The sequence below is a fragment of the Artemia franciscana genome, chromosome 21 (assembly GCF_032884065.1).
Source record: "Artemia franciscana chromosome 21, ASM3288406v1, whole genome shotgun sequence".
NCBI classification, from domain to species: Eukaryota; Metazoa; Arthropoda; class Branchiopoda; order Anostraca; family Artemiidae; genus Artemia; species Artemia franciscana.
In genome coordinates, this window is record NC_088883.1 from 17,110,847 (window position 1) to 17,138,788 (window position 27,942).

General features: G+C 34.8%; 1 protein-coding gene across 13 annotated transcripts in view; it reads right to left on the minus strand.

Moving 5' to 3' along the window:
* LOC136040963 (muscle calcium channel subunit alpha-1-like) overlaps positions 1–27,942 on the minus strand; it is a 220,922-nt gene that overhangs the window by 145,414 nt on the left and 47,566 nt on the right. For 9 of the 13 annotated variants that reach the window (XM_065725427.1, XM_065725428.1, XM_065725420.1 and 6 more), the window contains exons 4-6: positions 15,280–15,386; positions 7,800–7,952; positions 2,364–2,548 (exon numbers count right to left, since the gene is read on the minus strand). In XM_065725427.1, coding sequence (XP_065581499.1) covers positions 2,364–2,548; positions 7,800–7,952; positions 15,280–15,386 — 445 coding nt within the window. Of the gene's footprint in view, positions 1–2,363; positions 2,549–7,799; positions 7,953–13,867; positions 13,975–15,279; positions 15,387–17,904; positions 17,964–27,942 lie in introns of those variants that run through there. The other 4 variants (XM_065725425.1, XM_065725421.1, XM_065725431.1 and 1 more) reach the window with 3 other exon arrangements.

Below are 27,942 nucleotides of genomic sequence, written 5' to 3' on the forward strand. Positions count from 1 at the left end.
GGGGCAGGGGCTGTGATTTATGCAAGTTGCTTATTTGTGCTACTTGTTTTTTGATACTGGTTAATTCTTTGTGCTACTTATTAATTCCTGTTAATTTGATACTGGTTTTGATACTTCGATGAAACTTTGATGTTGAAAAAAAAAATTATTTTGAAATAGGGAATTTAAAAAAAAACATTTTGAACTTTGGCAATCAAAACGAGCCGAAACTAATTTAAAGAAAAAAAACTTCCGAAAAGGAGCTTTTCAAAGAAAAGTAAGGCCACATTAAGCTTAAGATCAGTAGAAATAAAAATCTACAATAATTCAAACTCAAAACGACCAGAAATTACTATCAGAGAATAAATGAAACCTAAAACGAACAGAAATTAAAAATATAATCATAGCAAGTAAAATTAGAGTAAAATAAAATTGAATAAGAAAATCAAGCCTAAAATGAACAAAAATTTGTTACTATTAAAGAATAATTAAGGCCCAAAACGATCATAAATCAAATAATTAATCATATCTAACAAACATACAATAGTTACTAATATAAATGAATAATTAAATTTCAAAACGAGCAAAACTTAACTTGAATATGCAAATTAAGCCTAACAACAAACAAAAATCACTACTGTCCCCTTCCATAAGTTTAAAAGTATAAAGCCTACTATACGTCATTGGCGCTTTACTGAATACTATATGTGTCTTGAACAGTTTTGAAAAGAACTAATAAAATTAAACTAAATGTCTGATGTATAATGATATTAATCGCTAAAAGCTCATCAGCTCAAGAATTTATTTTATTGCAATTTAAATTTTATTTTTAATATAAGTGTAAAAAATACAAAAGAAAATATTTGTTATATTATACGTTTTAGTAATGCGCCAAATACACATTAGGATTTAGACTTTTACAGTTAGGAAAACGGTTAGTAGCTGAACTATTGTTTCTAGTAAAAACTATATATGTCTTGAACAGTCTTTGAAAGAACTAATAAAATTAAACTGAATATTTCATAAACAATAATTTTATAAATTATATATTCATTTATATTAGTACCTGTTGTATGTTTATTTGCTATGATTGTTATTTAATTTATGTTTATTTTGGGTTTCATTTAGGCTTCAATGGCATGATATTTTTGTTCGTTTTAAACTTTATTTGCATATTCAAATTAAGGTTTACTCGTTTTAAGATTCATTTATTCATTTGTATTAGTACCTATTGTATGTTTGTTAGCTATAATTGTTTATTTAACTTCTGTTCAGTTTGGGTTTTATTTATTCTTGATTTGCTTGATTTGTTTTGAGCTTGATTTATCTATTCAATTTAAGTTGTACTTGTTTCAATATTTATTTATTCATTTATATGGTATCTGTTGTCATTTGTTTGCAACGATTTTTATTTAATTTCTGTTCGTTTCGTTTATTCTCTAATAGTAATGTCTAGTCGTTTTGAGTTTGAATTATTTTAGATTTTTATTTCTGCTGATTCTAATTTTAATATGGGCTTTACTTTTCTTTGAAAAACTTTTTTTCGCAAAGTCATTTTTTAATTAATTCCAAGAAATGGCAGCCTTGGTTTGAAGAGATTTCAGTACAAATTTCTCCACAAAATTTCCGTGTATTTAAAATTCATAGATCAATACTTACGGGAATTAATGATTCAACAATGCTAGCTTTTTGTCTTCTCCAAGAACAATTAAAGTTGTATATCTTGACGAACGAAAATTCACCTTAGGTTTTAGTCTTCGAAACAGAGGGAAAATTAAACTTCAACTTAACTTTCTTACTTTCAGAAAAGAAACTGCCGTTTCCAAGAAGAAATTCAATGTTTTAAGAAAGAAAGGGGCAAGGACATATCCAAGGGGGCTAGGGTTTGAATGCCCCCGAAATGTTTGCTCGAATCGTAAAAAAAAATGTAACAAAAATGAATATAAATAAATTTCTGATGAGTTTTAACAGTTTTGTTGCCCCCCCCCGAAGGAATTTCCTGGATACGGCCGTGGGAAGAGGGAATATTTACAAAGTTTTTTTTTAGGCAGTTCTATAAAGCTCAAATCTAGTTAATCGCTACAGACGTAACCAATGGAGTCTGAGACCATATCTCCAGACAAGCAAACTATTTTTGTATAATGCCAGTTCTCTGTAAAGGCCTATCAGGAACATTGAAGAAAAAAATGTCAGGAAAATCTTTGAAAAAACTGCTTTAGTAGTAGTACTGTCAACAAGAAATTGTCCTCTCCCGTTCATAAGAATTTGTATTAGTGGAAAAACAGCTTTTCAAACAATTTCTGGCAGGTTCAGTTTTATATTAAAAGAAAATGAACAGCACAGCGTATTTCCAACGAGAGGAAAAAGTAAAGACATAATCTTACGTGATACATCATATCTGTCCAACCTTCAAGCGTTATACACTGAAAAACGGTGAGCATAGCTAGCCCAAAATTGTCAAAATTTGTTATGCCAAAATTAGGCCCTTCCCAGTATTCCCGACATTCAAAGCCCACTTCACATTTCATGCCACTGTCACCGCAGGCATAGGGGTCATCCATCATCTCACCTGTAAAAATACTTGGAAGTGAATTCTATCAAATAGTTTGTGGTAACGGACTGTAAGTAAGAAGAAACCCGGCTCAATAGTAACCGAAACTCTAAAAAAAGGAATTTACCAACAGATACATAAAAAAAATCGGATTTTTATGCTTATTTCAAATATATAAGTTCCATCAAGTTTAGTCTTACCCATCAAAAGTTACGAGTCTGAGAAAATTTACCTTATTTTATGAAATAGTGGAAAAACCCCTAAGGATCATAGAATCTGAATGAAAATCACACAATCAGATTCAGCGTATCAGAGAATCGTAGTGTAGAGGTTTCAAGCTCCTATCTACAAAAATGTTGAATTTTGTGTTTTTTGCCCGAAGAAAGATCACGGATGCGTGTGGTTTTTTTTCTCCCCAAGGATAATAGTATCTACCCAGCAGTCCTAGAATATCGTAAGAGGTCTCATTCGAACGGAAATGAAAAGTTCTAGTGCCTTTTTTAAGTGACCAAAGAATAAGAGGGCGACTAGGTCCCTCTCACGATCATTTTTTTCGCAAATCCACCCGATCAAAAACTTTAGATAGCCATTTTTTCAGCATAGTCAAAACATCTAATAAATATGTCTTTGACGATAGCTTAATCCCCCACAGCCCCCGGAAGAAGGGCTGCAAGTTGTGAGCTTTGCCATTGTTTATATATAGTATGGATTATTGGTAAATATACAGACATTTTCAGGGGGATTTTTTCTGGTGGGGGTCAGGGGGAGAAGTTTATGTGGGAGGATATTTCCATGGAGGAATGTAAGAAATAAATTTTGATGGTGAAAGGGAATTTCCCACGAGGGGACGCCAGATTGTCCAGCATTATTTAAAAAACCGAGCAGAAATCAAATAAAAAACAAGTTTTTTCAATTGAAAGTAAGGAGCAACATTAAAACTTAAAATGAACAGACATTATTGTGTGTGAGAGGGGTTCGCCCCCTTGTCAATGTGTCGCTCTATACGCTAAAGGTTTTTTTTAGTACTTGCAAAAGAGCTATTTATTCTAATTAAACCCTTTGTGATCCAGGGGTCATTCTTAAAGAATTGGAGCAAAATTTGAACTTTAGCGTAAAGAGCGAGGTATTGACGAGGGGGAAACCCCCCTCATATACGTAATAATTTCTTTTTGTTTTAGGTTTTAATGTTGCTCCTTACTTTCAGTTGAAAAAACTTTTTTTTTTATTTATCATTAGATGAAATAGTTTCTAGTAGTTACCATGAAAAAAGACAGTTTTGACAGACATGAGCAATCCAAAGCCCAATTTGAGCCACTCAGCACACAAGCATACTTTTTATATTTTTAAAATTTCAACTTCAAAGAATTTAATCAATATTTCTGTTTACATTCATGTAGATATTACTTAAACTAAAGATAAATACCAAAATATCACATTGACCTTTAAGCCCATCAGAAAAGCCATCTTGAATTCAAAGCATAATTTGCTTAAGCACATTCTCCTTGCATAATCAAATAAGGGAAAACATAATTTGAAGCGTACTCTATTAAAAATACTTCAAAGCAGCGAGCTTACATCTCAGGTAGACATCTCAGGTAGTCCTTCTCATTAATGGAATAATGTTTGTCTATTTTAATTGTTAGTGTTGCTCCTAACTTTAATTTGAAACAAAAATAGCTTTTCAAGTTTCATTTCCTACCGTTTTGCAAGTACGGTCTTAAAATCCTTCCTCCGTGGAACATTCCCCCTACCAATAAAACATTCATCCCCAGAAAATTTCTTCTAATATTTTCAAAAACAGAGTAGAAAGAACAAATTTATAATGATACTGTCCCTCGCTCAGTCAGACGTTAATTTTTGAAAGGGAATTGATCTTCCTGCAAAATTTTACTTCAATAACGAATCATGTCATAAAACCTCTGAAGACACTACAATTGGGTTTACTAAGCAGGGTGTTTAGACAACTCATTAAAGCATCATTAATCGAGCTTGCCAGCAGTGTTGCCACCTGTAGCACGAAAGTGTTGTTTTACTACTACTTCATTATGTGTAGTACGTACACAGGCTGCCAAAGTAGTGCTAAGTAGCACGAATACGCTACTTTGGCACTATTATAGTCAATTTTATTTACTATAGCGTTGAAAATTGCGGTGTAGCGCGCAAATTTGGGTAATTGTACCACTTTAGGAACTGGCCGGTGGCAACCATGCATGCCAGTCAATAAAGCTGTCGCAACCAGAATATGTGGTAACTTTGTCTGTATGCCGTATTTACAGTGAAAAGTGAACAGTGAATAGAACACGATAGATGGATAGGTATCTTATTGCAAAACGAAAGCCTCTTTGGGTCATGGCAAAAAAAAAGAAAAAAAAATTAGCACCTGCACACAAAATTATAACACATAATAATAACATATATAACGATAAAACACATAGTAAATACCAATAACAATTAAATAACATAATAATTACAGAAACAAAACAAGCATAATATTACACGTAATAGATATTCGATATGTTAGATATTTTATGCTCTATAGCCACAAGGCCCGTGGCTACAAAAAAAAACTTGCACACATTCAACATCATTTTCAGCACTCATTCCCCCCCCCTTACAAAAATCGCTCTCTATGTGTCATTCCCAATTTTATATATTTTGCAATCTTTCTTATTGTCCTAGAATCTTTGGATCGCATTATTAAAATCAATCACTCACTTGTCCCCACATAACCAGAAAATAATTCCTTCCATAAATCCTGTAATTCAGGACCAAGAGCCATGAAGCGAAGCAGATCCTCACCCTTGTTTCAACACACAGGGCATGAGTAAGGACTGTACATTGCCCTTATCCTCCTTAAATATCTCCTCCTTTGTCCAAATGCTAGAGAATAACCCCTCCCTTATAAATACCACTTAGTTTCTTCACTATTTAAGCCCGTTTTAAAGTAATTATCATATCCCAGTCCTCCTTCCATAGCCGGTAAACGCCGAGGAACACCGAGGCTGTGACTTCATACTGGCACTTCATAATCTCCTGATCCTCCAGCGCAGCATTTACTAGTTTTGCTAGATTTTTCACTTCCAGTCCTATCCCCTTCCCTTCCTTCCGAACTCCTGATAACCTACAACTATTTAAAATTGATCTCACCTGGGATGACCATGAACTTTTCCTTTTATCCTGCAGCACCTCCAAATACGCTGCATTTACTAACCAATTATTCGACAAGCATTCGCCTTTTCCCAGTATCCTATCATTCTAACCCGTCTTCGTATCCTCAATGGAAACGATCCTAGTTCACCCTTAAACACCAAACTATTAAATTACCCTTATAACCCAAAAGTCTCCTGAAATGTTATAAATATATTCTCTCTATTCTTCCCCTTTTTCAAACCCTAACCTTCAAACCCTATAAATCATTATTGGACCTACTTTCGTCTCAAAAATTCTCTTCAGTAGCTTAATTTCTGCCGATCCTAAATGCCTAAGGGGGCTGTTCAGTAATGCCCATGAAGCTTCCTGATCCTTCCAACTCGCCGTTTGCACCTGCTCACTCCACCTCCCTGAACGTTTAAACTTACATCCCAAACAAATAAAATCCTTAACTTTTTTCGTCTCCTTCCTTTTAAAATAACTTATTCTTTTCCCTTTTTTCTTTTCCAAAAAACTAGTAGAGCAGATTTATCAATATCCAAAACTAATTTTTTACTACTCAAATAACTATCCGAAATCTCTAACATATTTTCCAGATCCGGAGCCGATTTTGGAAGCAATACTATGTAATCTACCAATAACGAACAAGCGACATTAAATTTAACAGAAGGATATTCCTATTTCCAAAATACTCCTGAATATCTATATATATATAAAAATAAGTTGTTTGTTTGTGTGTTGACTCACGTCATGCATGTTTGTCGACTAACGTCATTATAAGGATTGAGCATTATGCCGTCATGAAGTTGTTTGTCGACTCAAGTCATGTTTGTCGACTGACGAAATTACAGACCGGGACACCGGGACACAGGGAATATAAATGACGACCGGGACACTCAAAGAGAAATTACAGACTGGGACACCAGGACAAAAATGACGACCGGGACACAGGGAATATAAATGACGACCGGGATACAGGGACACAACTACAACGGAGACACCGGGGGGCACAGGGGGATATATAAATGACGACGGGGACACAGCGATTAGCAATCACCATCAACAAAGCTCAAGGGCAATCACTAGAATAATGAGGTATAGATCTGAATACGGATTGTTTTTCCCATGGACAACCGGGACACAAATGACGACCGGGACACAGGGAATATAAATGTGGTCGATTAGCAATCACCATCAACAAAGCTCAAGGGCAATCATTATAATGAGGTATAGATCTGAATACGGATCGTTTTTCCCATGGACAACCGGGACACAAATGACGACCAGGACACAGGGAATATAAATGAAGACCGGGACACTCAAAGAGAAATTACAGACCGGGACACCGGGACACAAATGACGACCGGGACACCGGGACACAGGGAATATAAATGACGACCGGGACACTCAAAGAGAAATTACAGACTGGGACACCAGGACACAAATGACGACCGGGACACAGGGAATATAAATGACGACCAGGACACAGGGACACAACTACAACGGTGACGCCGTGGGCACAGGGGGGATATATAAATGACGACGGGGACACAGGGAATGTTCGATTAGCAATCACCATCAACAAAGCTCAAGGGCAATCATTAGAATAATGAGGTATAGATCTGAATACGAATTGTTTTTCCCATGGACAATTATATGTTGCATGTTCAAGAGTCAGTAAACCTGACAATCTATTTATATGCATAGACAATGGGACAGCGAAGAATGTTGTATATTCGCAAGTTTTACGTAGTTAAAAACATATATATATATATATATATATATATATATATATATATATATATATATATATATATATATATATAATATATCTATCTATATTCACAGGTGGGACACAGGGACACAACTACAATGGCGCGTAACGACTTACGCGCGGGGGAGGCTTGGGGGGCGCGAAGCTCCACTCCTACAGCTAGTGATTAATAAAAAGAAAAAACAGACACGATGGTAGAGTAAATCCCTGTTTAAGGTCTACCTTATTTAAAATTGGTCTAGAATAAGAAATGCCTACCTACCTTCACTACTATTTTAACCCCCTCAGACGTGTATCAAACTTTCTATTAAAAAGCAGCGACTCTAGTAGAAAACAAGAGCTTACCTGTGGAATTGCTAAAACAAGTTCGATGGAGTTCTCCCGAAAATAATTCCAGTCCTATGATAGCGTAAATAATTATAACAAACAGTACCAGCAATGCTATGTGAAGCAACGGAATCATTGCCTTTAATATGGAATTAAGTACTATTTGAAGACCTAAAATGAAAAGACATAATGAAAATGAAGTTGCTACAAAGAATTTCCAAGAGAAGGAAGGGCTGGAAAATAGAATAATAAAGAATGGAAGATAAAACAAAACATCATGTAATAGATCAACTGTAGAAAAACCATCCGACTGAATTTTAATATTGCAACTTGAAGTCCCCAAGAGCACTGATTCAGGTGCATACAGAGGTATTTTTCTAGCATTTAATTCCCACAAGGGGATAAGGGTATTCATATTGGAAATAAAACTGAAAGAAGTCCATTTATAGAGAAAATATATAACAAAATATTATTGACAAAGTTGTCAGAATCTTGTTATCACTGGAGGGAACGGTTCCAAGCAGTTATTACGGTCCAAATAATTCCAAGAGTCAAAAGGAATGACTCCTTTATGTGATACGGATATATTTCTAATCGTATGAATAAGAAACTAACTTTGTCCCAGAATTAAAGAGCTGATATATATTGAAAAATAAGAAAGCACAACATTCACAGATCTATTCAGGTATTTAAAGAGAGCTCTAAGCAGAAGAGAAAGACTTTATAATTATTGCTTCCGATTATTAGTTTTACCATCAATGGATTTGGAAGAAAACTGATGAAGCGGTTGAACCCTCTTTCTAGAATTATATCAGTGCCTCTTCCTCTGTTAAGGTATCCGCGTTAATGCTGTTCTTGAGACTATACTACTTAATTTCAAAAATCTTTGTTTTTATCGAAAATAAATGGAAATCATAAAAATCCTATCGAGGGTGAATAGTAGCTATAATAGAGTATATCTGCGGGTAAAAAGGTGTATTAAGAAGGCATACCTTGAACAAATTGCAAAAAGAAATATTGGCACTGATTGATGCACGAATATGACGTTGAATAACATATTAATCGGCGAGATTGTCAGCTCTCCCTCCTCCCTATAACTATAGCTATTCTTTATATGACCCAAATATGCTTTATGATCTTGGATTTAGTTGAATTCTTTTTGGGAATAAAAAGTAACAAAATATCCTCATGCCCATGGGCGTTGCAAGCACTCATCGTGAAAAAAAATTCATCAGTATCAGAAAAAAAAATTGGAATCACAAGAGGAACCAGGTAGCGAAGTGAGAATAAATGAATCTTCACAATATTCGTTGTACTAGTCCACTACCGTCATACTCTTGTCCTGCTCAGTCACTGTCATACTGATGAACATAACATGTGACATGCCAAACGCCTAGATAAAAATCGAAAGAAAAGATTGCTAACCCCCCCCACTGTTTCCCTCTCACCAGCTAAAGGTTTATTTTCAAGAAACGATGTTTATCTATTTCTATCTTAATCTTCTTCAAAACAAGGCTGGTTGCCGGTAAAAAAGAATAAGTTGCATCTTCATGGTGTCTTTCGACGCAGAATGAATATAAGACATGTCATTAAGACATTAAAGTCATTACATGAGAAATGCAGTTCAAAACAAATTAAAAGAAGAACGAAGCAAAATAAAAAAAAGTGCTAAACCAAACAAAGAAAAATGAAAACAGAACCAAGATAAGTTGCAGAAATATAAGATATATGACCATTTTTTCATATAGGTATCAGGCATGGAAAGAACAGCAAACTCTTGGCAGAGCCAATTATTTTTCATGTTTTTTTTTCCAATAAAGAAATGTTACATCAGTTTGAGCATCTTAATAGTTTGTACCACTTGCGCATAACTGACCGACTAACTTTGACATTCTATAAAAAGGCTGAGCTCTCCCTCCTCAATTCTCTTCGAGTAGTCACGAGAAACTGCAAGAAAAACTTTACAACCTCTAAAAATAGCCAAATACGAACTAATGCAGCAGCACACAATGGTTGCTGAAGAAGAAGGAAGATCTCATTGAAAGCCAAACGGTGGTTGTATAGCTCCAGTATCCGAATGTCAACAACTTTGAAGAAATAAAGATCAATAATGGGTTTCCATTGATCCGAGGCCATATAAGGATTATGTGTAAGGGGTGGTCGTATAAACTTCAAAGGCGGAACATTTGATTAGAAACTGAAAATTCTAGTTCCCTTCATAAGAGTCAAAAGTAATCTGATGGCAACTAGCCCCAACCCACCAACCTTCTTTTGCCCCAATACGTCCAATCGAATTTTTGAGATTTTATTTTTGTTAAAATAGACCAAACGTCACATAATAAAAACTCCGGAGTTTACACAGCCCCCAGAAATCGGAGCAACTGGTTTAAATTATGCCCCTGGGGAATGAAAGGTTTTAATGGAAGGAATGAACCTATAAACTTCGGAAGGGGCTCATTCTATTGGAAAGTGAACGCTCTAGTCCCCTTTTTAAGAGTCAAATGGACAAGAGGGCAACTAGCCCCCCTGCCCTCTTTATCCCAAATTTATCTGATCGAATTTTGAGATAGCTATTTAGTTAAAATAAGTCCAAAGATCAGAAAACCAGAACTCCAGGTACAACAAAAACGCCCAGAGCCCAGGGGCAAGCGTTGTACGTTATGTCCTTGGGGCATATAAGGTTTTTATGCAAGGGTTTTGAAAATAGCTCAAAGATCGGATAAGCCCAACCCCCATCCCCATTCGAAAACTTATGACCGATGTTATACTTGGACATTGAAGGGAGCTAACCCCCTGGCCTTCTCTGCATGGCCAAACCTCCCCTCCCCCCGAAAAAAACTTGTTAAAATATTTATCCCAAAAATTATGGCAATCCATCTCTAGACCTCCATGGCCCGACCCCCCTCCCAAAAAAACAACAACAAAAAACAAAAAAACTTAATAACAATATTTTATTCCAAAACTTATGGGAGCTGACCCGTGGCCCTCCACGGACCCCTAGATCATTGGGGCTGAAATGAGGGGCAAAAACGGAGCGGTAAAAACACTAGGGCCTGCAGGTGTCAAAGCTTTAAATCCGGCCCTGAGTGATACAAAATCTTGAGCTGATAAGCTTTCAACAATTAAATATCACTATGTCTAATATTCAGTCTAATTTTATTAGTTCTGGTCAAAAATTTTAATTTATTTGCAATAAAAAATGATTTTGAAAAAGAGAATTTTGAAAAACTTGAAACTTTTGCAGTCAAAAACGAACAGAAATTAATTAAAGGACTTTCCGAAAACGAAGTTTCTTAAAGAAAAGTAAAGGCTATATTAAACTTAAGATCAGATGAAATTGAACTAAATAGAAATAGAACTAAATACAAAAACTTAGACTCAAAACGACCAGAAATTACTTTTCAAGAAAAAATGAAACCCAAAACCAACAGAAATTAAATAAACAGTCATAGCATAAAAACATAGAACAGATACTAATATAAATTAATATATAAATAGTTAAACGGAAGCTTGAAACGAATAAAAACTACTATAGATAAAAGTTTGGGTTCTCCCCCCCCCCTTCACTCACTGTAAAAGTCTAAAATCTACTGAGTCATTGGCGCTTTACTAAAGACGAATTATATTACAAATATTTTCTTTTTTACTTATTACAATATTGAAATAAAATTACAGTAAAGTTAAATTTTTAACTGATGAACTTTCAGCAATCAATATCATTATATATCAAATATTCACTTTAATCTCATTAGCTCTTTCCGAAACTATGCAAGACAAATATAGCTTCACTACAAATAAGAGTTTGCATACTCCCTTCCCTAGCTGTAAAAGACTAAAGTCTACCGCGTTATTGGTGCATCACTGAAAACAAATTATACTACAAATATTTCCTTTTCTAAAAGCCTACTGCGTTATTGGTACTTCACTGAAAACCAATTATATTATAATTATTTTCTCTCATAACAGCAATGAAAATGAAAAAAAATTACATTCAAATAAAACCTTGAGATGATAATCTTTCAATAATTAATAGTATTATATATAAAACATTCAGTTTGATTTTATTTGTACTTACCAAGACTGTTCAAGACACATGTAGTTTCAGTAAAGCGCCAATGACGCAGTAGGTTTTAGACTTACAGTGAGAGAGGAAGGCAAAACCCAAACTCTTGCTTGTAGTAGTTTTATTCGTTTCAATCTTGATTTGCATATCAATTTAAGTCACTCGATTCAAGCACTTGTTTGTGTGTTTTTGTATGATATTAGCACGTAATTTATGTTTGTTTGCTATCATTGTTTGTTTAATTTCTGTTCATTTTGGGTTTCATTTCTTCTTTAACAGTAATTTCCGGTCGTTTTGAGCTTGCGTTTTTGTAGATGCCCATTTCATGCATGTGAGGATTCACTTGTCAGTTTAAAGAAGAAAGAATCTGGATTACTTGTTAGTCTTATTTTTCACTGTTACACGTTCAAGTAGAGAAATTACGCAAAAATTGTAATAAATATAAAAAAAGCCTTGAATGTTCCACTGCTGCTGTTCAGTCAAGAAGTAGATCTTTCAAATATCTCCATGTCAAGCACATCATTAAATATTTTTAGGTCAGCGGGGAACATTGGGGGGCTAGCCACCAACTCAGTAGCTATTAGCGACAGGGAAGTAGAAGATGGTAGTGTCTAAAAAATAGATGTTCCAGCATATGAACGATTGTGTTTTGTAACTATATCAAACAATTCGTGGTAACAAACTGTAGTAAGGAGCGACCCAGCTGAATAGTAAACAAAACTCTAAAAAACGGAATTTCTATACTAAAAGATACATCAAAAGAATCAGATTTTTATGCTGACGCTAAAGTTTTTTACTGTTTAATAAAGTAGAATTGAGAGAAAGAGTCAAACCTTAGCGTAAAGAGCGGGGCGTTAAGAAGGGAACAGCCCCTTTCATACACGGAGTAATTTCTGTTCGTTTTAAGTTTTAATGTCGCTCCTTATTTTTAGTTAAGAAAAAACTAGTTTTTTTATTTAATTTTTGCATCTGCGTCTACCTTTAAAATACACGCATCTGCAAAATCCGACTTCTTATGATCCATCCCATTGTTATCGTTAGAATTATCATAATTATTATAATTTCAAAAATAAACATAGTCAGTTAATTAGCTTTGACTTAAAAGCATAGCTTGTGTGAGCCAAAAAACAAAACAAGGAAGAAAAATTTGGAAAAGTAAACAAACAAACAGGGAGAACAAGTAAATTCAAAAAAGGTAAAAATAAAGACTGTAATGAAAACCAAAATGAACAATTCATAGAGACAGAATCAACTAAATCAAAATAAACTTGAAAATAAATATGGCAGGGAATTTTCTATATGTTGGAAGGATTTTGTCTTACGGGAAGAGAAGCTCTCGAGATTTTTTAAGGTTTCACGAAGGGAACTCCAAAGCCTGATAGAAAGGAGAATTGGGTACATGTGAGCAAAGCTGGTGTTGGGGCGGTTTTGGAGAAATTGGTTAGAGTTTGAGTGGAATATACGTCCAGGATTAACAGAGGAGCAAGCAGTGTAAAAGTATGAGGGGTTATCTGGTGAAAAACAGTATCAAAGGCTTTTGAAAAGTCCAAGAATAGGCTGATGGCAAGCAAACCTTGATCGATGTGCGTTGTAATTAACTCCACGAATAAATTAAGATACAGTCAGTACTCAAACCTCCACAAAAACCGTAGATAGATAGATAGATTTATTAACACGAAAGTCCAATTGGGCCATGGTGACATACACAAACCAACGCTCCTCGTAGGTGGTAACCATAAATGAGGTCACTTTCAAATTATTTTACTACCGCCAATGTTTGAAAGGGTAATTTGTTACTATAATCACCTTATTCGGTAAGAGTATAGTAGATATGGGGGTTTGAAATTTCGGTGCAGCGTTCTCAATTGTCAGATTTTCCTGAGGGTGTTAGATCTTTTAACGGGTCTAAGCGAAATTGGTAGAAATTTTTTAGGAACATCACCTAACAGTGATAGTGGTAGTAACACCTGTTACAATCCAGTTTAAACAGAAAGAAAATACTTTTGGTTAGTAAGCTACTCACTAGGCACTCCAGACACAAGTCGCAAGGGTCGCAAGACTCTGAAAGCCCTCAGAGCCTTCACATCGAAACCATCTTTCACCAATGCAGACAGGGTTGTGGTTACCATGCTAAAATGGAAGGTAATATTGTTAGTATGATTAACAATTTTATTTATTACAGTCCGTGCTACATCCTGAATCTTCATCCGGGGCAAAATATTAACATTATGGGTTTTTAAAAAGTAATAGGTTTGATTTTACTCAAAATATGAAGTTGACATCATACCAAAATGGTGTCAAGCAGGGTTTAATTGTTTGGCTCAGGCCATATCTAAACAGTGATTAATCGGAATCTACATATGACTAATTTTCTTTGTAACGTCATATACGAAGAGAAGGGGGGAGGGAATTTTCGGAAAATTTTCATTAAGAGTTTATGTAAAAATGCAATTGCGGAAAAAATAAAGATGGAATAAGCAGTTCTATCAAAAACTCGTATTTTTCATCTACTGTAAGGAACTATGTAAACAAAATATCGAATTTAATCAAACTTCCAAAGACTGGTCACCCTTATTCTTTAAACCCCTACAAAATAAAGCTCAAACTTCGCAGTTTTTTCCGAAATACTTCAAACGACCACTAATCAAAATCGATGCCAAACGAAAAATCTGGGACTTCTGCCAATTCTGGTTTTATAAAAAAAAATCTTTCAAATGAAATATTTGTTCAGTAGTTTCTTGGAAAATTCTTGTCTCAATCTTCAAAACTGTAAGCTCTCCGAATTTAGAGAAATACCTAAGAAATAACATTTCTTACGAATTTAACAATTTATTTTGAGAAATACTAATGATCTTTCTTACTACTAAGAGACATTACGTCCAAACAATGCAGAGATAGTATTTCTAAGACAAATGATATTTTAACAGCATTGCTTACAAGAAATTACATTTGCGCATATTTCTAGTAATTTCCAGGATTCGGATTAACATTAAAAACCATTAAAAACACAAGTTTCCCCAAAACTAGTATATTAGCTTAGTTTGATTAATATTTTCTTAAGATTTTTATCTCAATTTTGTATTTTCTAACACGTTGTACAAATTCACCTTGCAATGCAGAAATTTTTTTTAGATTATTCTTGGATTCTAAGATTTTTTTAGTGTAATATAGTAATATTAAAACACGATTAAGTGCTGGGCAAAAATTCATCCCTATCTTTTATTTCAAGGTTATCCCGGTATCAAAACCAAAAACATTGCTTTTTCCTACAAGTACAACATCACCCGTTGAAAGATTCAGGACGAATCAGCTGTAAGCAAATTTCTAAGGGGTTTAAAAGCGGTTTAAAATATGCAACTTTCCTATCATTTAGAAATAGTTAGTAAAAGTCAAGTTTCAAACTGTTGAAGGTAACCGGGATCACTCGCTACTCACTTGGAACACCAGAAACGAGTCTTAGAGGTCTAAGGACTCGAAAAGCTCTCAGCGCTTTCACGTCAAAACCCTCAATTGCCATCGATGATAAGGCTGTGCTAACCATACTAGAATTAGATACAAGCAAATTATATGAAATCAATTTGATTTAAAGGTCCATGATAGTCAATTAAGTAAATTTCTCTTTCATTTGTAAAGTAATATATATATATATATATATATATATATATATATATATATATATATATATATATATATATATATATATATATATATATATATATATATACTGAGAAAAAAATCCGCAAAAACTTCAAAGGAAGAAAGCTTCAGAGTGTTGACCTGGAGTGACGTCATCATTTTGAATGGCTCTGTTGTGTTCCATTAGATTTGAAGATTTGAAATAAAAAAAAAAAAATCGCAATTCAAGAAGTACAGTCATTTATTTTAATAGAACACAACCCATCATTGAAAAATAACTGTAATAACGGTACGCAGGCAAATCAACCACATTTAGTTCAATACCATTGAACTCAACCCCACACAACTAATTCTTATTAAGCAGGCCTTTGAATAAGTTCTGAATTGGGGTTACGATTAAAATCTAAAATTTGCTTCTGATTTCACTTGTAGCTTCATTGCGATAGCCTGAATCTATGTTGATATCTGACGTTTAAAAATTTTATAGGGTTTGAGCTTTATGTAAAATCAAGCTTTTCGAGGTTTTCGTGGGAACAATTTTTGAATAAGATTTAGATGAGAATAAAGCATACGCAACTTGCAAATAAAAGCACTACTTTGACAATTGGAGAACCTCGGGGGAGCAGAGAGGACATTTCCTTTCACACTGGAGCACCTAAAAGTGCAAAATTTAGAAGCATTTTAGCTTTCCATGTAGGGACACTTGGCAATAAATTTGTCAAAGTTTCGGTTGATTCGCTAGCTGAAAAATAAACATACCGTTTGGTTTACCATCCAAAACTTTCAAAAATAATAATAATTGCTACCATGTAAATGAATCTCATCTTTCCTAATAACTGGATCTAGTCCACGGTGATACACAATCATTGCTGAGTTTTTCTTTTTTTTTGTTTTTTTTTAATAATATTATGTGATATTATGAACCGACTGGTTTCTAATGCACTAAAAAGGGTTCCTGTGGCATATGGTAAGATATCTCCAAATAGAGGGCGTTATAACCGTAAGGGTCTAGCTCAGCTTTACAATAGTTTTTGGTAGATAACTAGTTTTTCGTGTCCAGCAGTAAATTTCCAACCTGGATTCCACCATCTACTAAGGGAAAAAGATTTATGGAGATTTAGAAGTGGTTGTTTTAGATATTGTAAATATCTGATGTATTTACCCGGCCGTTTCAAAAATAGAAATACTATATCTAATTATTGAATTAAATAATTTCTTAAGACCACACTGCTTTTCCATTTACAAAAAATTAAGCAAAGAAAATGTATAAATTTAAAAATTTATACACCGATTGTTGCAGAGGAAAGGAACCCATGGTTTCATTATAAACATTTGCTTTGGTTTTGTTCTAAAGTTATTATCGTCAGTGCTGGGAGTTTTGTTTTATAATGTGAGTTGTTCTTATTTATTTTATTGTTTATATTTTTTTCGTTGTGTTTTAGTTGTCGTGGTCTTTTTTGTGATGTCTTAAAAAAGTCTTAAATTGTCGGTTGTGAATTTTTTTTTCCGTTGAGAAAGGCTCCCGGACCTGGGGCAGAAATATTCGGAGTATTTTAATTTTTTTAGTTAAAGTGTAGTTTTTATATTTTATTTTTGTTCGCTGCTTTGTCGAAATTAAAACCCGTTTTCTCTTTGCTTTATTTTTCGTAGTTATTGAGTTTATTGATGTTTGCGCGCAACTGGTCATTGTAGGATGCAATATTGCCATCCTAATAATACTGTTTCTGTTACCGATCCCCTAGTTTTCTTTTTCCGCCATGATAAACTATGTTTGGTTTAGTTAAGATTTTATCGTCCATTGTTGTGTGCTGTGTTGTCTTTTTGTTGTGGGTGGTTTTATATACATATGTTTTTTTTTCAATACTCCACAGTGTCATTTTCAAAGTTCATTTGTGGGTTATGAATAAATAAATAAATAAAAACTGTCAACTAAATACACAAAATTATACAGACCAGTAAAATCAGCGAAGCTTTTTTTTTGTGTAGTCTAAGGCTATATCCTTAAAATATAATGATTTAATTCCTCAAGCCATTTTTATTTTTCCATTTTATAATAATAAAAAAGTATTTAAAACATATTTTATTTTCAGCAAAGCGCAAGTGATGCTCCAGGCTTCAAAGGATTTATGCTGTTGACAGCGTTGCTCTTATTTCCGGCAATTTCTGTTCCCTTTAAGTTGGACTTGATTATTAATAATTTTGTTCATTGTATGTAATTACCCATCTTATTTTATGTTCGTTTTGAGTTTCATTTATTCATTCATAGTAATTTCTGTTCTTTTAAGCTTGAATTATTATGTCACTTTATTTCTGCTCGTCTTAAGTTTTGATATGGCTCTTTAGTTTCCTTTTAAAGTATCCCTACTAGAATTTTTTTCAATCAATGGAAAGTAGGTTTTCATTTAATCAAAATTATTTTCTTACATATTATCACACACACGTAATAGTTGACACAGTCCTTCGCACATGTCCTGGACAAGACTGAACTAAAAAACCAGGATCAACCAATTGAACAGGTTTGAGCTTAAAAAGGCGTAGAGATGAATGGATGCTCATTTGTATGGCGGTTGAGTTGAATCGAGTAGAATTGAATAAGTAATGAATTGAATGATAATTAAATTGAAAGGAGGTTGAGTTAAATCAGGTTGACTTGCATGGAAACCGAGTTGAATGAAGATTGAGTTGAACGAGGGTGATTTTGATTGGGTTAAATTGTATGTAGCTGAGTTGAATGGGGTTGAGTTGAATAGGATGGAGTTGCAGGGGGCTGAGCTGCATCAGGATGTAATTGACGGGGTTGGGATGCACGAGGTGGGAATTGAATAGGGTCGAGTTAATACTATATAGAAGCTGGTTATTAAAAGGGCATAACAGCTTTATTCCAGGAACAGCTTAGAACAAGAAGTTGAAAATTTCACTAAGTATTGAGGGGGATGTTGAACAAATCAAAAGGTGCTATATGTATACCGCTACTACTACCACTTCTTCTGCTATTATAATACTACTTCTGAGGCAAAGGTTATTCACGAAAAGTTTTCGAGAAACGTTGAAAGGAATGTTGAATTTTCTCAAAATTTTTTTCGAGAAACACGCTATGTGTATGGAAGCTGTCAAAAGGGCGTCAGGTCAGGAAAACGGTCAGGAGCAGCTTAGAGCATTAGGTCTAAACTTTCAGGGCATGACAAGGCGTATGTTGAAATAATGAAAATGCACTTTGTGCACACTACTACCGCTTGTAGTAGTAGCACAGCTACTGCTATTATTACTACAATTACTAAGGGCAGTAAAATTATTGCGGAATTTCCAGGGACTCATAGGGGAAATTTTGGGGTAAACCAAAGTACACTATGTGCACGCAGGCTATCAAAAGAATGTATCAGAAGTATCTCAGAATCGGATTAAAATATGAGGTTGAAATTATCAGGGCGAGAGAAGGGGATGCTGAACTAGACCAAAACGGCACAATGTGAAGGCTATTACTGCTAACTAATACTACTAATACTACTACCGGTATCACTAATCACAGACAGACTCTCAATGCTCCCACTATTACTTCTACTACTATAGGTACTACTAATGCAAATACTAAGAGCATTAGAAAACGTTGGGTGTTATAGTATTTGAAAAGCACATTTGAGTATTAAATAGAATGGATACAATGTCTTTGGGACAGAACAGAGACAAGCTTAATTTTTAACAGAGTAACAATTCCCCCCCCCCTGAAAAGAATTTAACAAATATAGTGATAGAAAATGATAAAATCCCCGTTTCCATCTCATTGAAAGCAAAGCTCTGCCTTCTCCGCCTCTCCACCTTATATGCCGATAAGCGAATAAACGAAAAAACTTCCAAGTTACACAGAGAACAATCTGCAACGAGAGGGAAGTTTTAACCCTGCTAGTTTAACACCGGTGCACGCTTGTATTGTATGACTATAGAGTTTATTCAAAACAGACTGAAGTAAAGCAACATCTTAGCAAAGACTTAGTAGCACCGCGCAGATGATACTTTTTGTTTTATACTTTTTGTTTTATAGAAATCAACAGGCCGTTCCGTAAATGTTGCGAAAACCGAAGGGCCAGCCCTACGTGTGTGCCTAAGTAACCTTAAGTTCCGTGTGTGTGTATTTGTGTTTTGTATCACGAATGAGTACGGATTATCGACTAAGAGTTGTGGCCTTGACATACGTATGAAGCACAGTAGGTACATTCTTAAGAGAGCATTTAATCTCTCAGTTCTTTCAATACGTGTATAAACCCTCAACGATGTCCTTTATGGCACATTCATCTGAGATTTACGACCTTTGGTAGTATCGCAGTATAGAAAATCCAGGAATTTTATCGTAAATCTATCACAATTGTAAGCATTGAACCCAAATTCCAACCTCCTTCTGATGTATCTAAATGTGCTCATAGTTATATATACGTAGCTACATTGCTGGATCTGTACCTTACACCTCAAGATCATGCCGAATTATCAAGTCACTAGTCCCTTAACCCAGCCTTTTTCTTGATCTAATTTTCCAGGCTTTTCTGGAGCAAGTCTGCCAAAAGAATTTCTGGCAAAGTATTGAGCTTCGAGTAAACAAACCACCAGTTGTATTCATCTTTGACAAGTTGTTACGGCTGCCAGATGGAGCAAGGTTTTTGACACTGTATCAGATTCCAAATCAATAGGGAACATGCCTCAGTCACTAACGGTAATCCATTCGTTTTAGATTCTATTGGTACGTAGTCCTATTACAATCTAAGAATTTTTTGTTGGTTGCTCAATTGAAACGTAATGGTGTTTCCTTCACCCTTACCGCAATTTTCTACGCTGGTCACTGTAGATCAAATCCTATATCATCTGACGCAATTGCAGTCACCAGTTTTTGTAGCGAGAGTGGGGTACACGTCTTGTGTCATGAACCAAGTCCTAGTCAAAACCAAACCAAATCCTGACCAGATAATAGACAAAACCAAATCCTTCTAAACAATAAGACCTGTATAAAATGAAAACCCTCGCATTTGACATTTCATTTTCAACTTTAAAATACAAACAAAAACAAAACAAAACTAGAAGATATATCCTATGTTCTCCTATCCCTTAGGATGTTTTATCATTGTTGGTAATTGTTGTGCTCGAGTCGCAAAAACCGACCAGTTCAGTCATAGATTGTTGTGATCAGCGTTAAGCTGTAGGACCGGTACTGCTGCTTTGTCAAAATTCTCTGAGCCAGCGAAATGAATCCAAATTCGTTAGCTCGGGTGTGAAGTTAGCTCGGGTATTTTCGTCTTCTTCTTCAAAAATGTGTTTCCTTCCCATTTATGATAAATTTCAATATTTTTCTGACAAAGGTGGAGCTCAATATTTGATGGGGTTTTGAACTAGTATGGTCTTAGAGCTGTTTGATCAATTGTGTTGCGAGAGCAACACTTTGGTTTTGTCGTGTTTTTTTTTTTTTTTTTTGTTCCTAGCATTCAGTTTATTCCTAGAAAGTGGTAAGGGTCTAACCTCTGCGGTTTTTACGGAAAGTGTGGACCTTAGGCCAGATTGATGAATATGACTTTACATTTTGGAAAGCTTCGTAGAACTCTTGCCTGGGGCCAAAAAGGATGGTTTTTGCTTGTCCTTGAGCCAGAGCCTATAGTGTGTGAAGTGAAGAGGAGTTGTATAGCCTATGTCAGAGAGGACTATCTGAAGTTATGCAGCCAAGCTTTCGTTTCATCAAACCATGTTTCTGCTTTCGAGTGGAAAGCTCCGTTCTAGCAGGCAAGCAGGCAGGCACCAGTTTCAAATTGAAGATGGACTAAAATCTATAAGTGTTAAATATATGCGACAGTTACCCTGCCCCACAGCCAATATATCTTCTTTGAGTGATAAATAGAAAAATTTAGAGAAGCAAAAAAGCGGCATTTTCCCACGGGTCCGAAAGTGCTGCCATCTATTGTTTCTACCCATTTCTGTTCGTGATTTCAGCTGAGTTTATCATTCGGTTTTTCGCACTTGGGATTGCGGTAGAGAAATGGTATCAGATGTGCCTCTTAAACTTTAAAAGTTCTCTCATTGCTAAAGAAATTAGAGTTTATCCTTTGCTCCTTTCTAAGTGATGATGTTAGAAAGTTGGCCTACGGCAAAATAGTCAACTTTTGAACTAAGACAGATAGATTTTTTTTGACGGCAGTCGATAGCTTTTGATGAGCTGATCAAAGTATATGTCATCCATTTTTTTGTACAAAAATTCCTTCATAAGATATACCAGTTTGAAAGTTTAAAGGGGTTGACAACTTCAGTAGTAAGGTACACACTGAAACCAAAAATAGGCCGATACCAATTGTGAGACATATAGGGGAGTTGTAAGCAACAGTCGGCTGTTAGCTCATAATCATCCTCGGCAATGAGACGTTCGCAACTCTTACTAGTTGGTGTACCTATTTTTTGTTTCCGTTGTATTTGATGGTAATACCAATTTGGTTCCAGTGGTAAGACATGTAGGGGACTTGTAAGTAATAATCGGCTGTAAGGCTACAATCATCTTTAGCAATGAGGAGTTTGCAACTTTTGCGAGTTGGTGTACCTAGTATGTATTTTAGCATCCTTACAGATTAACAACTTCAGCGTTTAGTCGTAGCGAGGAAACAAAACCAAAGTGTTGCTTTCGCAACACTTTACTCGGCGAAGCCGAGCAAAGGTTGCCGCGACACCTCACGTTGCCCATGCAACGTAGATCTAGTTTAATTTTTCACGTGTTGTAATGATTGTAATACAATACAGATAAATCATTGTATAACTCGGAAGGAAAATTTTATATATTCAACATTTTGTTTACTTTGTATGAGCTAAATAATTGTTTATACCATTTAGGTAAAATTCTACTTTGGCTACTTTTGTCCAACTTGGAAAATGGTTATGTTAGGAAAATGAAACTTTCAGTAATGAATCCAGGGCCAAAGAAATACTCCGGAAAAGTATTACCAAGCTTCCATGTTAACCCTCTTCTGATTTATAAGGCTTAGAAATTTGCCTACTTGGCAGGTCTATGCATATTGAAATTTTGACAAAACGACACTTTATGTTAATTTTCAGTTATCAATTTCTTTTTATCTGGTTTTAAATTTGAGAATGTAATTCCTGTCACTTGAGTAGAATTTCAAGCCATGCCAATGTGTTTTTTTTTACAAAATTTAGGAAACGTATTTGTGGATCCTTTGAAATCTCATAAATTGGGATTGAGCAAAGTTGTGAAGTTGAAAACAGCTTTTTTGTACTTCATTTATGCAGAAAATTTATTTTGCGAGTTTTTACTTTTATAACACAAGAATTTTTAAAGATTATCAAAGGTCAGGGCCCTCTAGAAGGAGAAAGAGTGGATGTAGTTACTTCAAAATACCTTCCGGGGACATACTTTAGTCTGTAGACCCATCCCTTAAAGTTTCATTTTCATTACCTAACCCCTATCCAGATAGCCAAAAGTATCTAAAATAAAAATTTTACCATTGTTTAAAAGATAATATTGATTCGATGGATGAGCCTGCTAATCCCTTCAAATTTTGAACTGGCTATTTTGAAATTTTTGAATGACTATTTTGAAATTTTGAACTGGCTATTTCAAATTTTGGAATTTTGAACTAAATGGTTCGCCAACTAATTCCTATGCATTTGAACAGAAGGAAGGAGCTATTTACAATAATTTACTGGGCATTTGACTAATGAAGCTAGATCCATTGTTTAAATTACATAAAAAAAACTAGTTTTTCTAACTGAAAGTAAGGAGCGACATTAAAACTTAAAACGAACAGAAATTACTCCGTATATGAAATGGGTTGTCCCCTCCACAATCCCTCGCTCTTTACGCTAAAGATTTTAATTGTTTTAAAAAGCAGAATTGTGGCAAAGAGTCAAACTTTAGCGTAAAGAGCGAGGGATTGCGGAGGGGACAACCCATTTCATATACGGAGTAATTTCTGTTCGTTTTAAGTTTTAATGTCGCTCCTTACTTTCAGTTAGAAAAACTAGTTTTTTAATGTAATTTCTGAACGTTTTTGAATTAATTCATGTTTGATTTTGGCTCTCCACACATAAATTATTAAAATGAAATTTGCATATTAATTCCTTTTTTGGCTAAATGGCTTTCTCTTAGTTTTAATCAGACGATTTTGAGAAATACGGGATGGGGAAGGAGGCCTAGTTGCCATGCAATTTTTCGGTTACATAAAAAGGCAACTATAAATTTTAATTTTTAACGAAAGTTTTTATTAGTAAAAAATATACGTAACTTAAGAATTAACTTGCGTAACAAACTTTTATATTCTTTAATTTTTATTATGTATACGAGGGGGTTTGTACCCTCGTTAATACCTCGTTCTTTACACTAAATCGTAAGTTTTGTCCCAATTCCTTAAGAATGACCCCTGAATCAGAAAGGCCGTAGAATAAATAGTTGAAATTACTAAAAATACTATAGCATAAAGAGCGAGGTATTTATCTCCTCCTAAATACCTCGCTCTTTATGCTAAAGTATTTTTAGAACCCCTCATATGCGTAATAATCTCTGTTCGTTTTAAGTTTCAATGCTACTCTTTTCTTTCAACTGAAAAAAACTTTTCCATGTTTATTTTTTCATTGTTTTTTTTTTATAGTAATTTTAGAAATCCTGCGCCCTTTTCATTGAATTTCTGTTCCTCCATGAAATGTTTCTCCAAGGAAAGATCCTCCCACATAGCCCCTCCCCTCTACCCCACCCCCAAAACTAAAAAAAAATCCCTGAAAACGACTGTACACTTCCCAATAGCCATTATTATATGTAAACACTGGTCGAAGTTTGTAACTTGCAGCCCCTCCCCCAGAGACTGTGGGGGAGTAAGTCATTCCCAAAGACATAGTTATTATGGTTTTTGACTATGCGGAACAAAATGGCTAACTCCAACTTTTTATTTGTTGACTTTGGAGAAAAAATGAGCGTGGGAGGGGGCCTAAGTGCCCTCTAATTTTTTTGGTCACTTAAAAAGGGCACTAAAACTTTTCATTTCCGTTAGAGTGAGCCCTCTTGAGACATTATAGGACCACTTGGTCGATACGATGACCCCTGGGGAAAAGAAAAAAAAACAAAAAACAAACAAACAAACAAATAAACACGCACCCGTGATTTTCAGGCTAGTAACTTTTGATGACAAAGACTAAATTTGATGAAACTTATATATTCAAAATCAGCATGAAGATCTGATAAAATTCCGTTTTTTAGAGTTTCGTTTACTATTGAGCCGGGTCGCTCCTTACTACAGTTCGTTACCACGAACTGTTTGAATACAATAAAGAAAGAAAAAAGAATATATTAAACAAAGAATTGCTGGAAGTTTGAGCAATTTTTTATTTTCGATGTTATAATGATAAGAGAAAGACTATTAAAAATATCGTTTTCAATAAAACACAAATAACACTATAGCCTATAGCTAAATTTTTGTGCATTGGAGTCCCCTTTGCTCATGGAGTTAACAATCTAAGTTTCATGGCGATCCCATATAAAGTTGTTCTGGGTCTTGCTCAGTGGGCTCGTGCCCCCAGCCTAAATTTCTGCATTAGGTGTTCCTTCTTCCACTGACTTACAAATGCAAGTTCCAAACCGATCAAAAAAAAATATTTGTTTGGCCTATAAGCCCTATAACAACCTCCTCATTCATCAGAAAAATTAGAGGTCCTCTTGGCCCAAGGAACAATCTTTGAAGATTCCAGCACATCAGATTTCAATACATCATTTTTGGCTTATTATCATACCCCGTTATGGGACCTCTAACGTAAAAATGGTTTCCAACTTTTTGGTCTTCTTGGCCCGGGGTCTTTCTTAAAGCCATTAATTTTACAGGTTGTCTCTTTGCCCCTTTTTCAGACATATCAATAAAGCTTTTTCAATTTTTTTGCTTGGGGTCCCAAGGACTTATAGATAAAAGTTTTACGCCTACCCCTCCCCAAACAAAAAAAATCTGAACTCTTTTTATTAACAGTTGTGTGGATGTCCAGGCCACACAAATAAATTTTATGCTTTAATCTGCTTTTGGGCTAGGAGCACACGTTTCAGTGCTGCTTGGTAAAAAAAAAGATTGTCCTTTTTCTGGCCCCACTTTTCAGAATTGGTTTGATCCAAAGACCTACGATATAAATTTCAACTTGATCGGAAATAAACACTTTTTCGCCCCTTTTCGGGTGCCAGTTAGGAGTCCTATGGCCCCAATCTGTTCTTTCTATTCTGCATTTTTGGCACAGGAATCTACGGATGTAAATTTTTAGCCATTTGGAAAAAATTCACCCTTTTTAGATCCCTGTTTTCGGAGGGTCCAGAATTTTTTCAATTTTGTCTTACACAGAAGTCTCCTTTGCCCAAGAATTTGAGTATATATGCTTCAAACATTTCGCAACAAAAGTGTTTTGGCCATTTTTTCGGTCCCATTGTTATATTACCCTGTTTCCAAATGCTTTCTGCATATTTTTAAGAATAAAAATTCCAATTTTTTCAAATTTAAAAATTCCAATTTAAGAAGTTCCAATTTTTTAAGAATGCCCCTGAATCACAAAGGGTTAAATTAGAATAAATAGCTCTTTTGAAAGTACTACAAAAAATTTTAGCGTAAAGAGCGAGGAAATAACGAGGGGGCCAATCCCCGCATATACGTAATAATATCTGTTCGTTTTAAGTTTTAATGTTACTACTTATTTTCAGTTAAAAAACTAATTTTTTATTTAATTTCTGATCGTTTTTAAAATAATGCTGGAAAATCCGGAGCCCCCCTCATGGAAAATTCCTCCATGGAAAGATACTCCCACGTGACCTTCTCCCCTTGACCACCCCCGCCCCCACCAGAAAAGATTCCCCTGGAAACGTCTGTATTCTTCCCAATAACCAATACTATATGTAAACAATGGGTAAAGTTTACAGCTTTCAGCCCTTCCACCGGGAGGGCTGTCGGGGGATTAAATCATCCTCAAAGACATATTTTGCTGATTTTTTCGACTATGCTGAACAAAATGGCTATTTCAAAAGTAGATGTTGACAAACATAGCATTAGATAATACAAGAGGACCTCGACTAAGCCTTGAATGGGATGAGATGTGTGCAAGATATGGGATATCATTGGGCAAATTCAAATTGGAGGAGCAGTTATGTTTTGCAGCAAATCTTAACATAGTGCATAAACATAGATTTCAAGCTGCCTTAAATACAATAGTGACATATATTTAGGACAATAACTTGAATCAGTATGTGAAAAATGAGTGATATATATGGTATTGTAATTATGAAATAAAAATGTTTCTAAATCGAATTTCTTTTTCTTGTTAGATATTTTTAGTAGGCTACCGCTCCTCTCTCTCTAGGGATATTCCCGAAGTAGAAATAATCTTTGGATTTATTAGCTAGTCTGCAGTCAGCCGTGAGAGTGCTGGTATTAAACATTGATCTCATAATTTTGGAAAATGCCTGAATCTAAATGACCATTTTCAAAATTTTTCGTACAAAAGAAAATATTCTATTCAAGAATGCTTGATGATATTATGAAAGATAAATCTCCAACTTTAAATTATTGTTTGAAGCTTATGGGTCGTGGCTCAAGCGCGTTTACTCAATATATTGACATACTAATCGAAACAAAGCAAAATGTTATTGCAGATTTGCTTTTGAACATAACCTTAGAAATTCAATGATGGGTTGAGACTAGCCAAATGATTTTTAATATATTTTATTTTTCATGTGAACAGCAAATTAGTCGACAATTTAGAAAGTCCTATCCAAACAGATTCAGTTAATCTGAATTGTGATATCACTTGATCAATCCTCCTCTTTCTCTAGAAAAGAATATTCTCTGTATCGATCGTAAGTCAGTTTCTTTTTATCAGTAACAGAGTCAACACTAAAAAAATGATATATACAAGGCCACTTTGCATATATACTCTGGGCAGCGGGTCGCCCTGTGGGAATTGTGAAACTGTTGACGTGCATGATGAAAATTTCAGATTATGCAATCCCAGTAAATTGCATAGAGGTTATCAGGTACAAATTAAGGGTTGTAATCCCTGTCTTGAAAAGATTTGTGACTCTTACACTAAAAGATTCCAATGCTCCAATTATCACTATGTTCAATGTAATCAGTGGGAGAAAACCTATCGCAGCATCATTGGAAAGAACCCTAAATGAGATTACATCTCTCAGATTATCGTTGATAATAACCTTCTCATTGTCAATGGGAGAACTAGTGTAGATGTTACCCTGCTCCATTGAATAGCTAAATTGAAAGACACCATTTTACGAGCGAAGATTCTTCTATTGATAGCACGAAACAAATCATTCATACTACCAAATTCTTTGTATGATAATATGATGAAGGAGTACTCAACCAAATTCATTGATTCTATCCATCCCTTGGTAAAGAGTGACCAATCATGTGGTCTGACTTTTATGTCATATGTAAGATCTTTTCTCAAGATATCGTATGT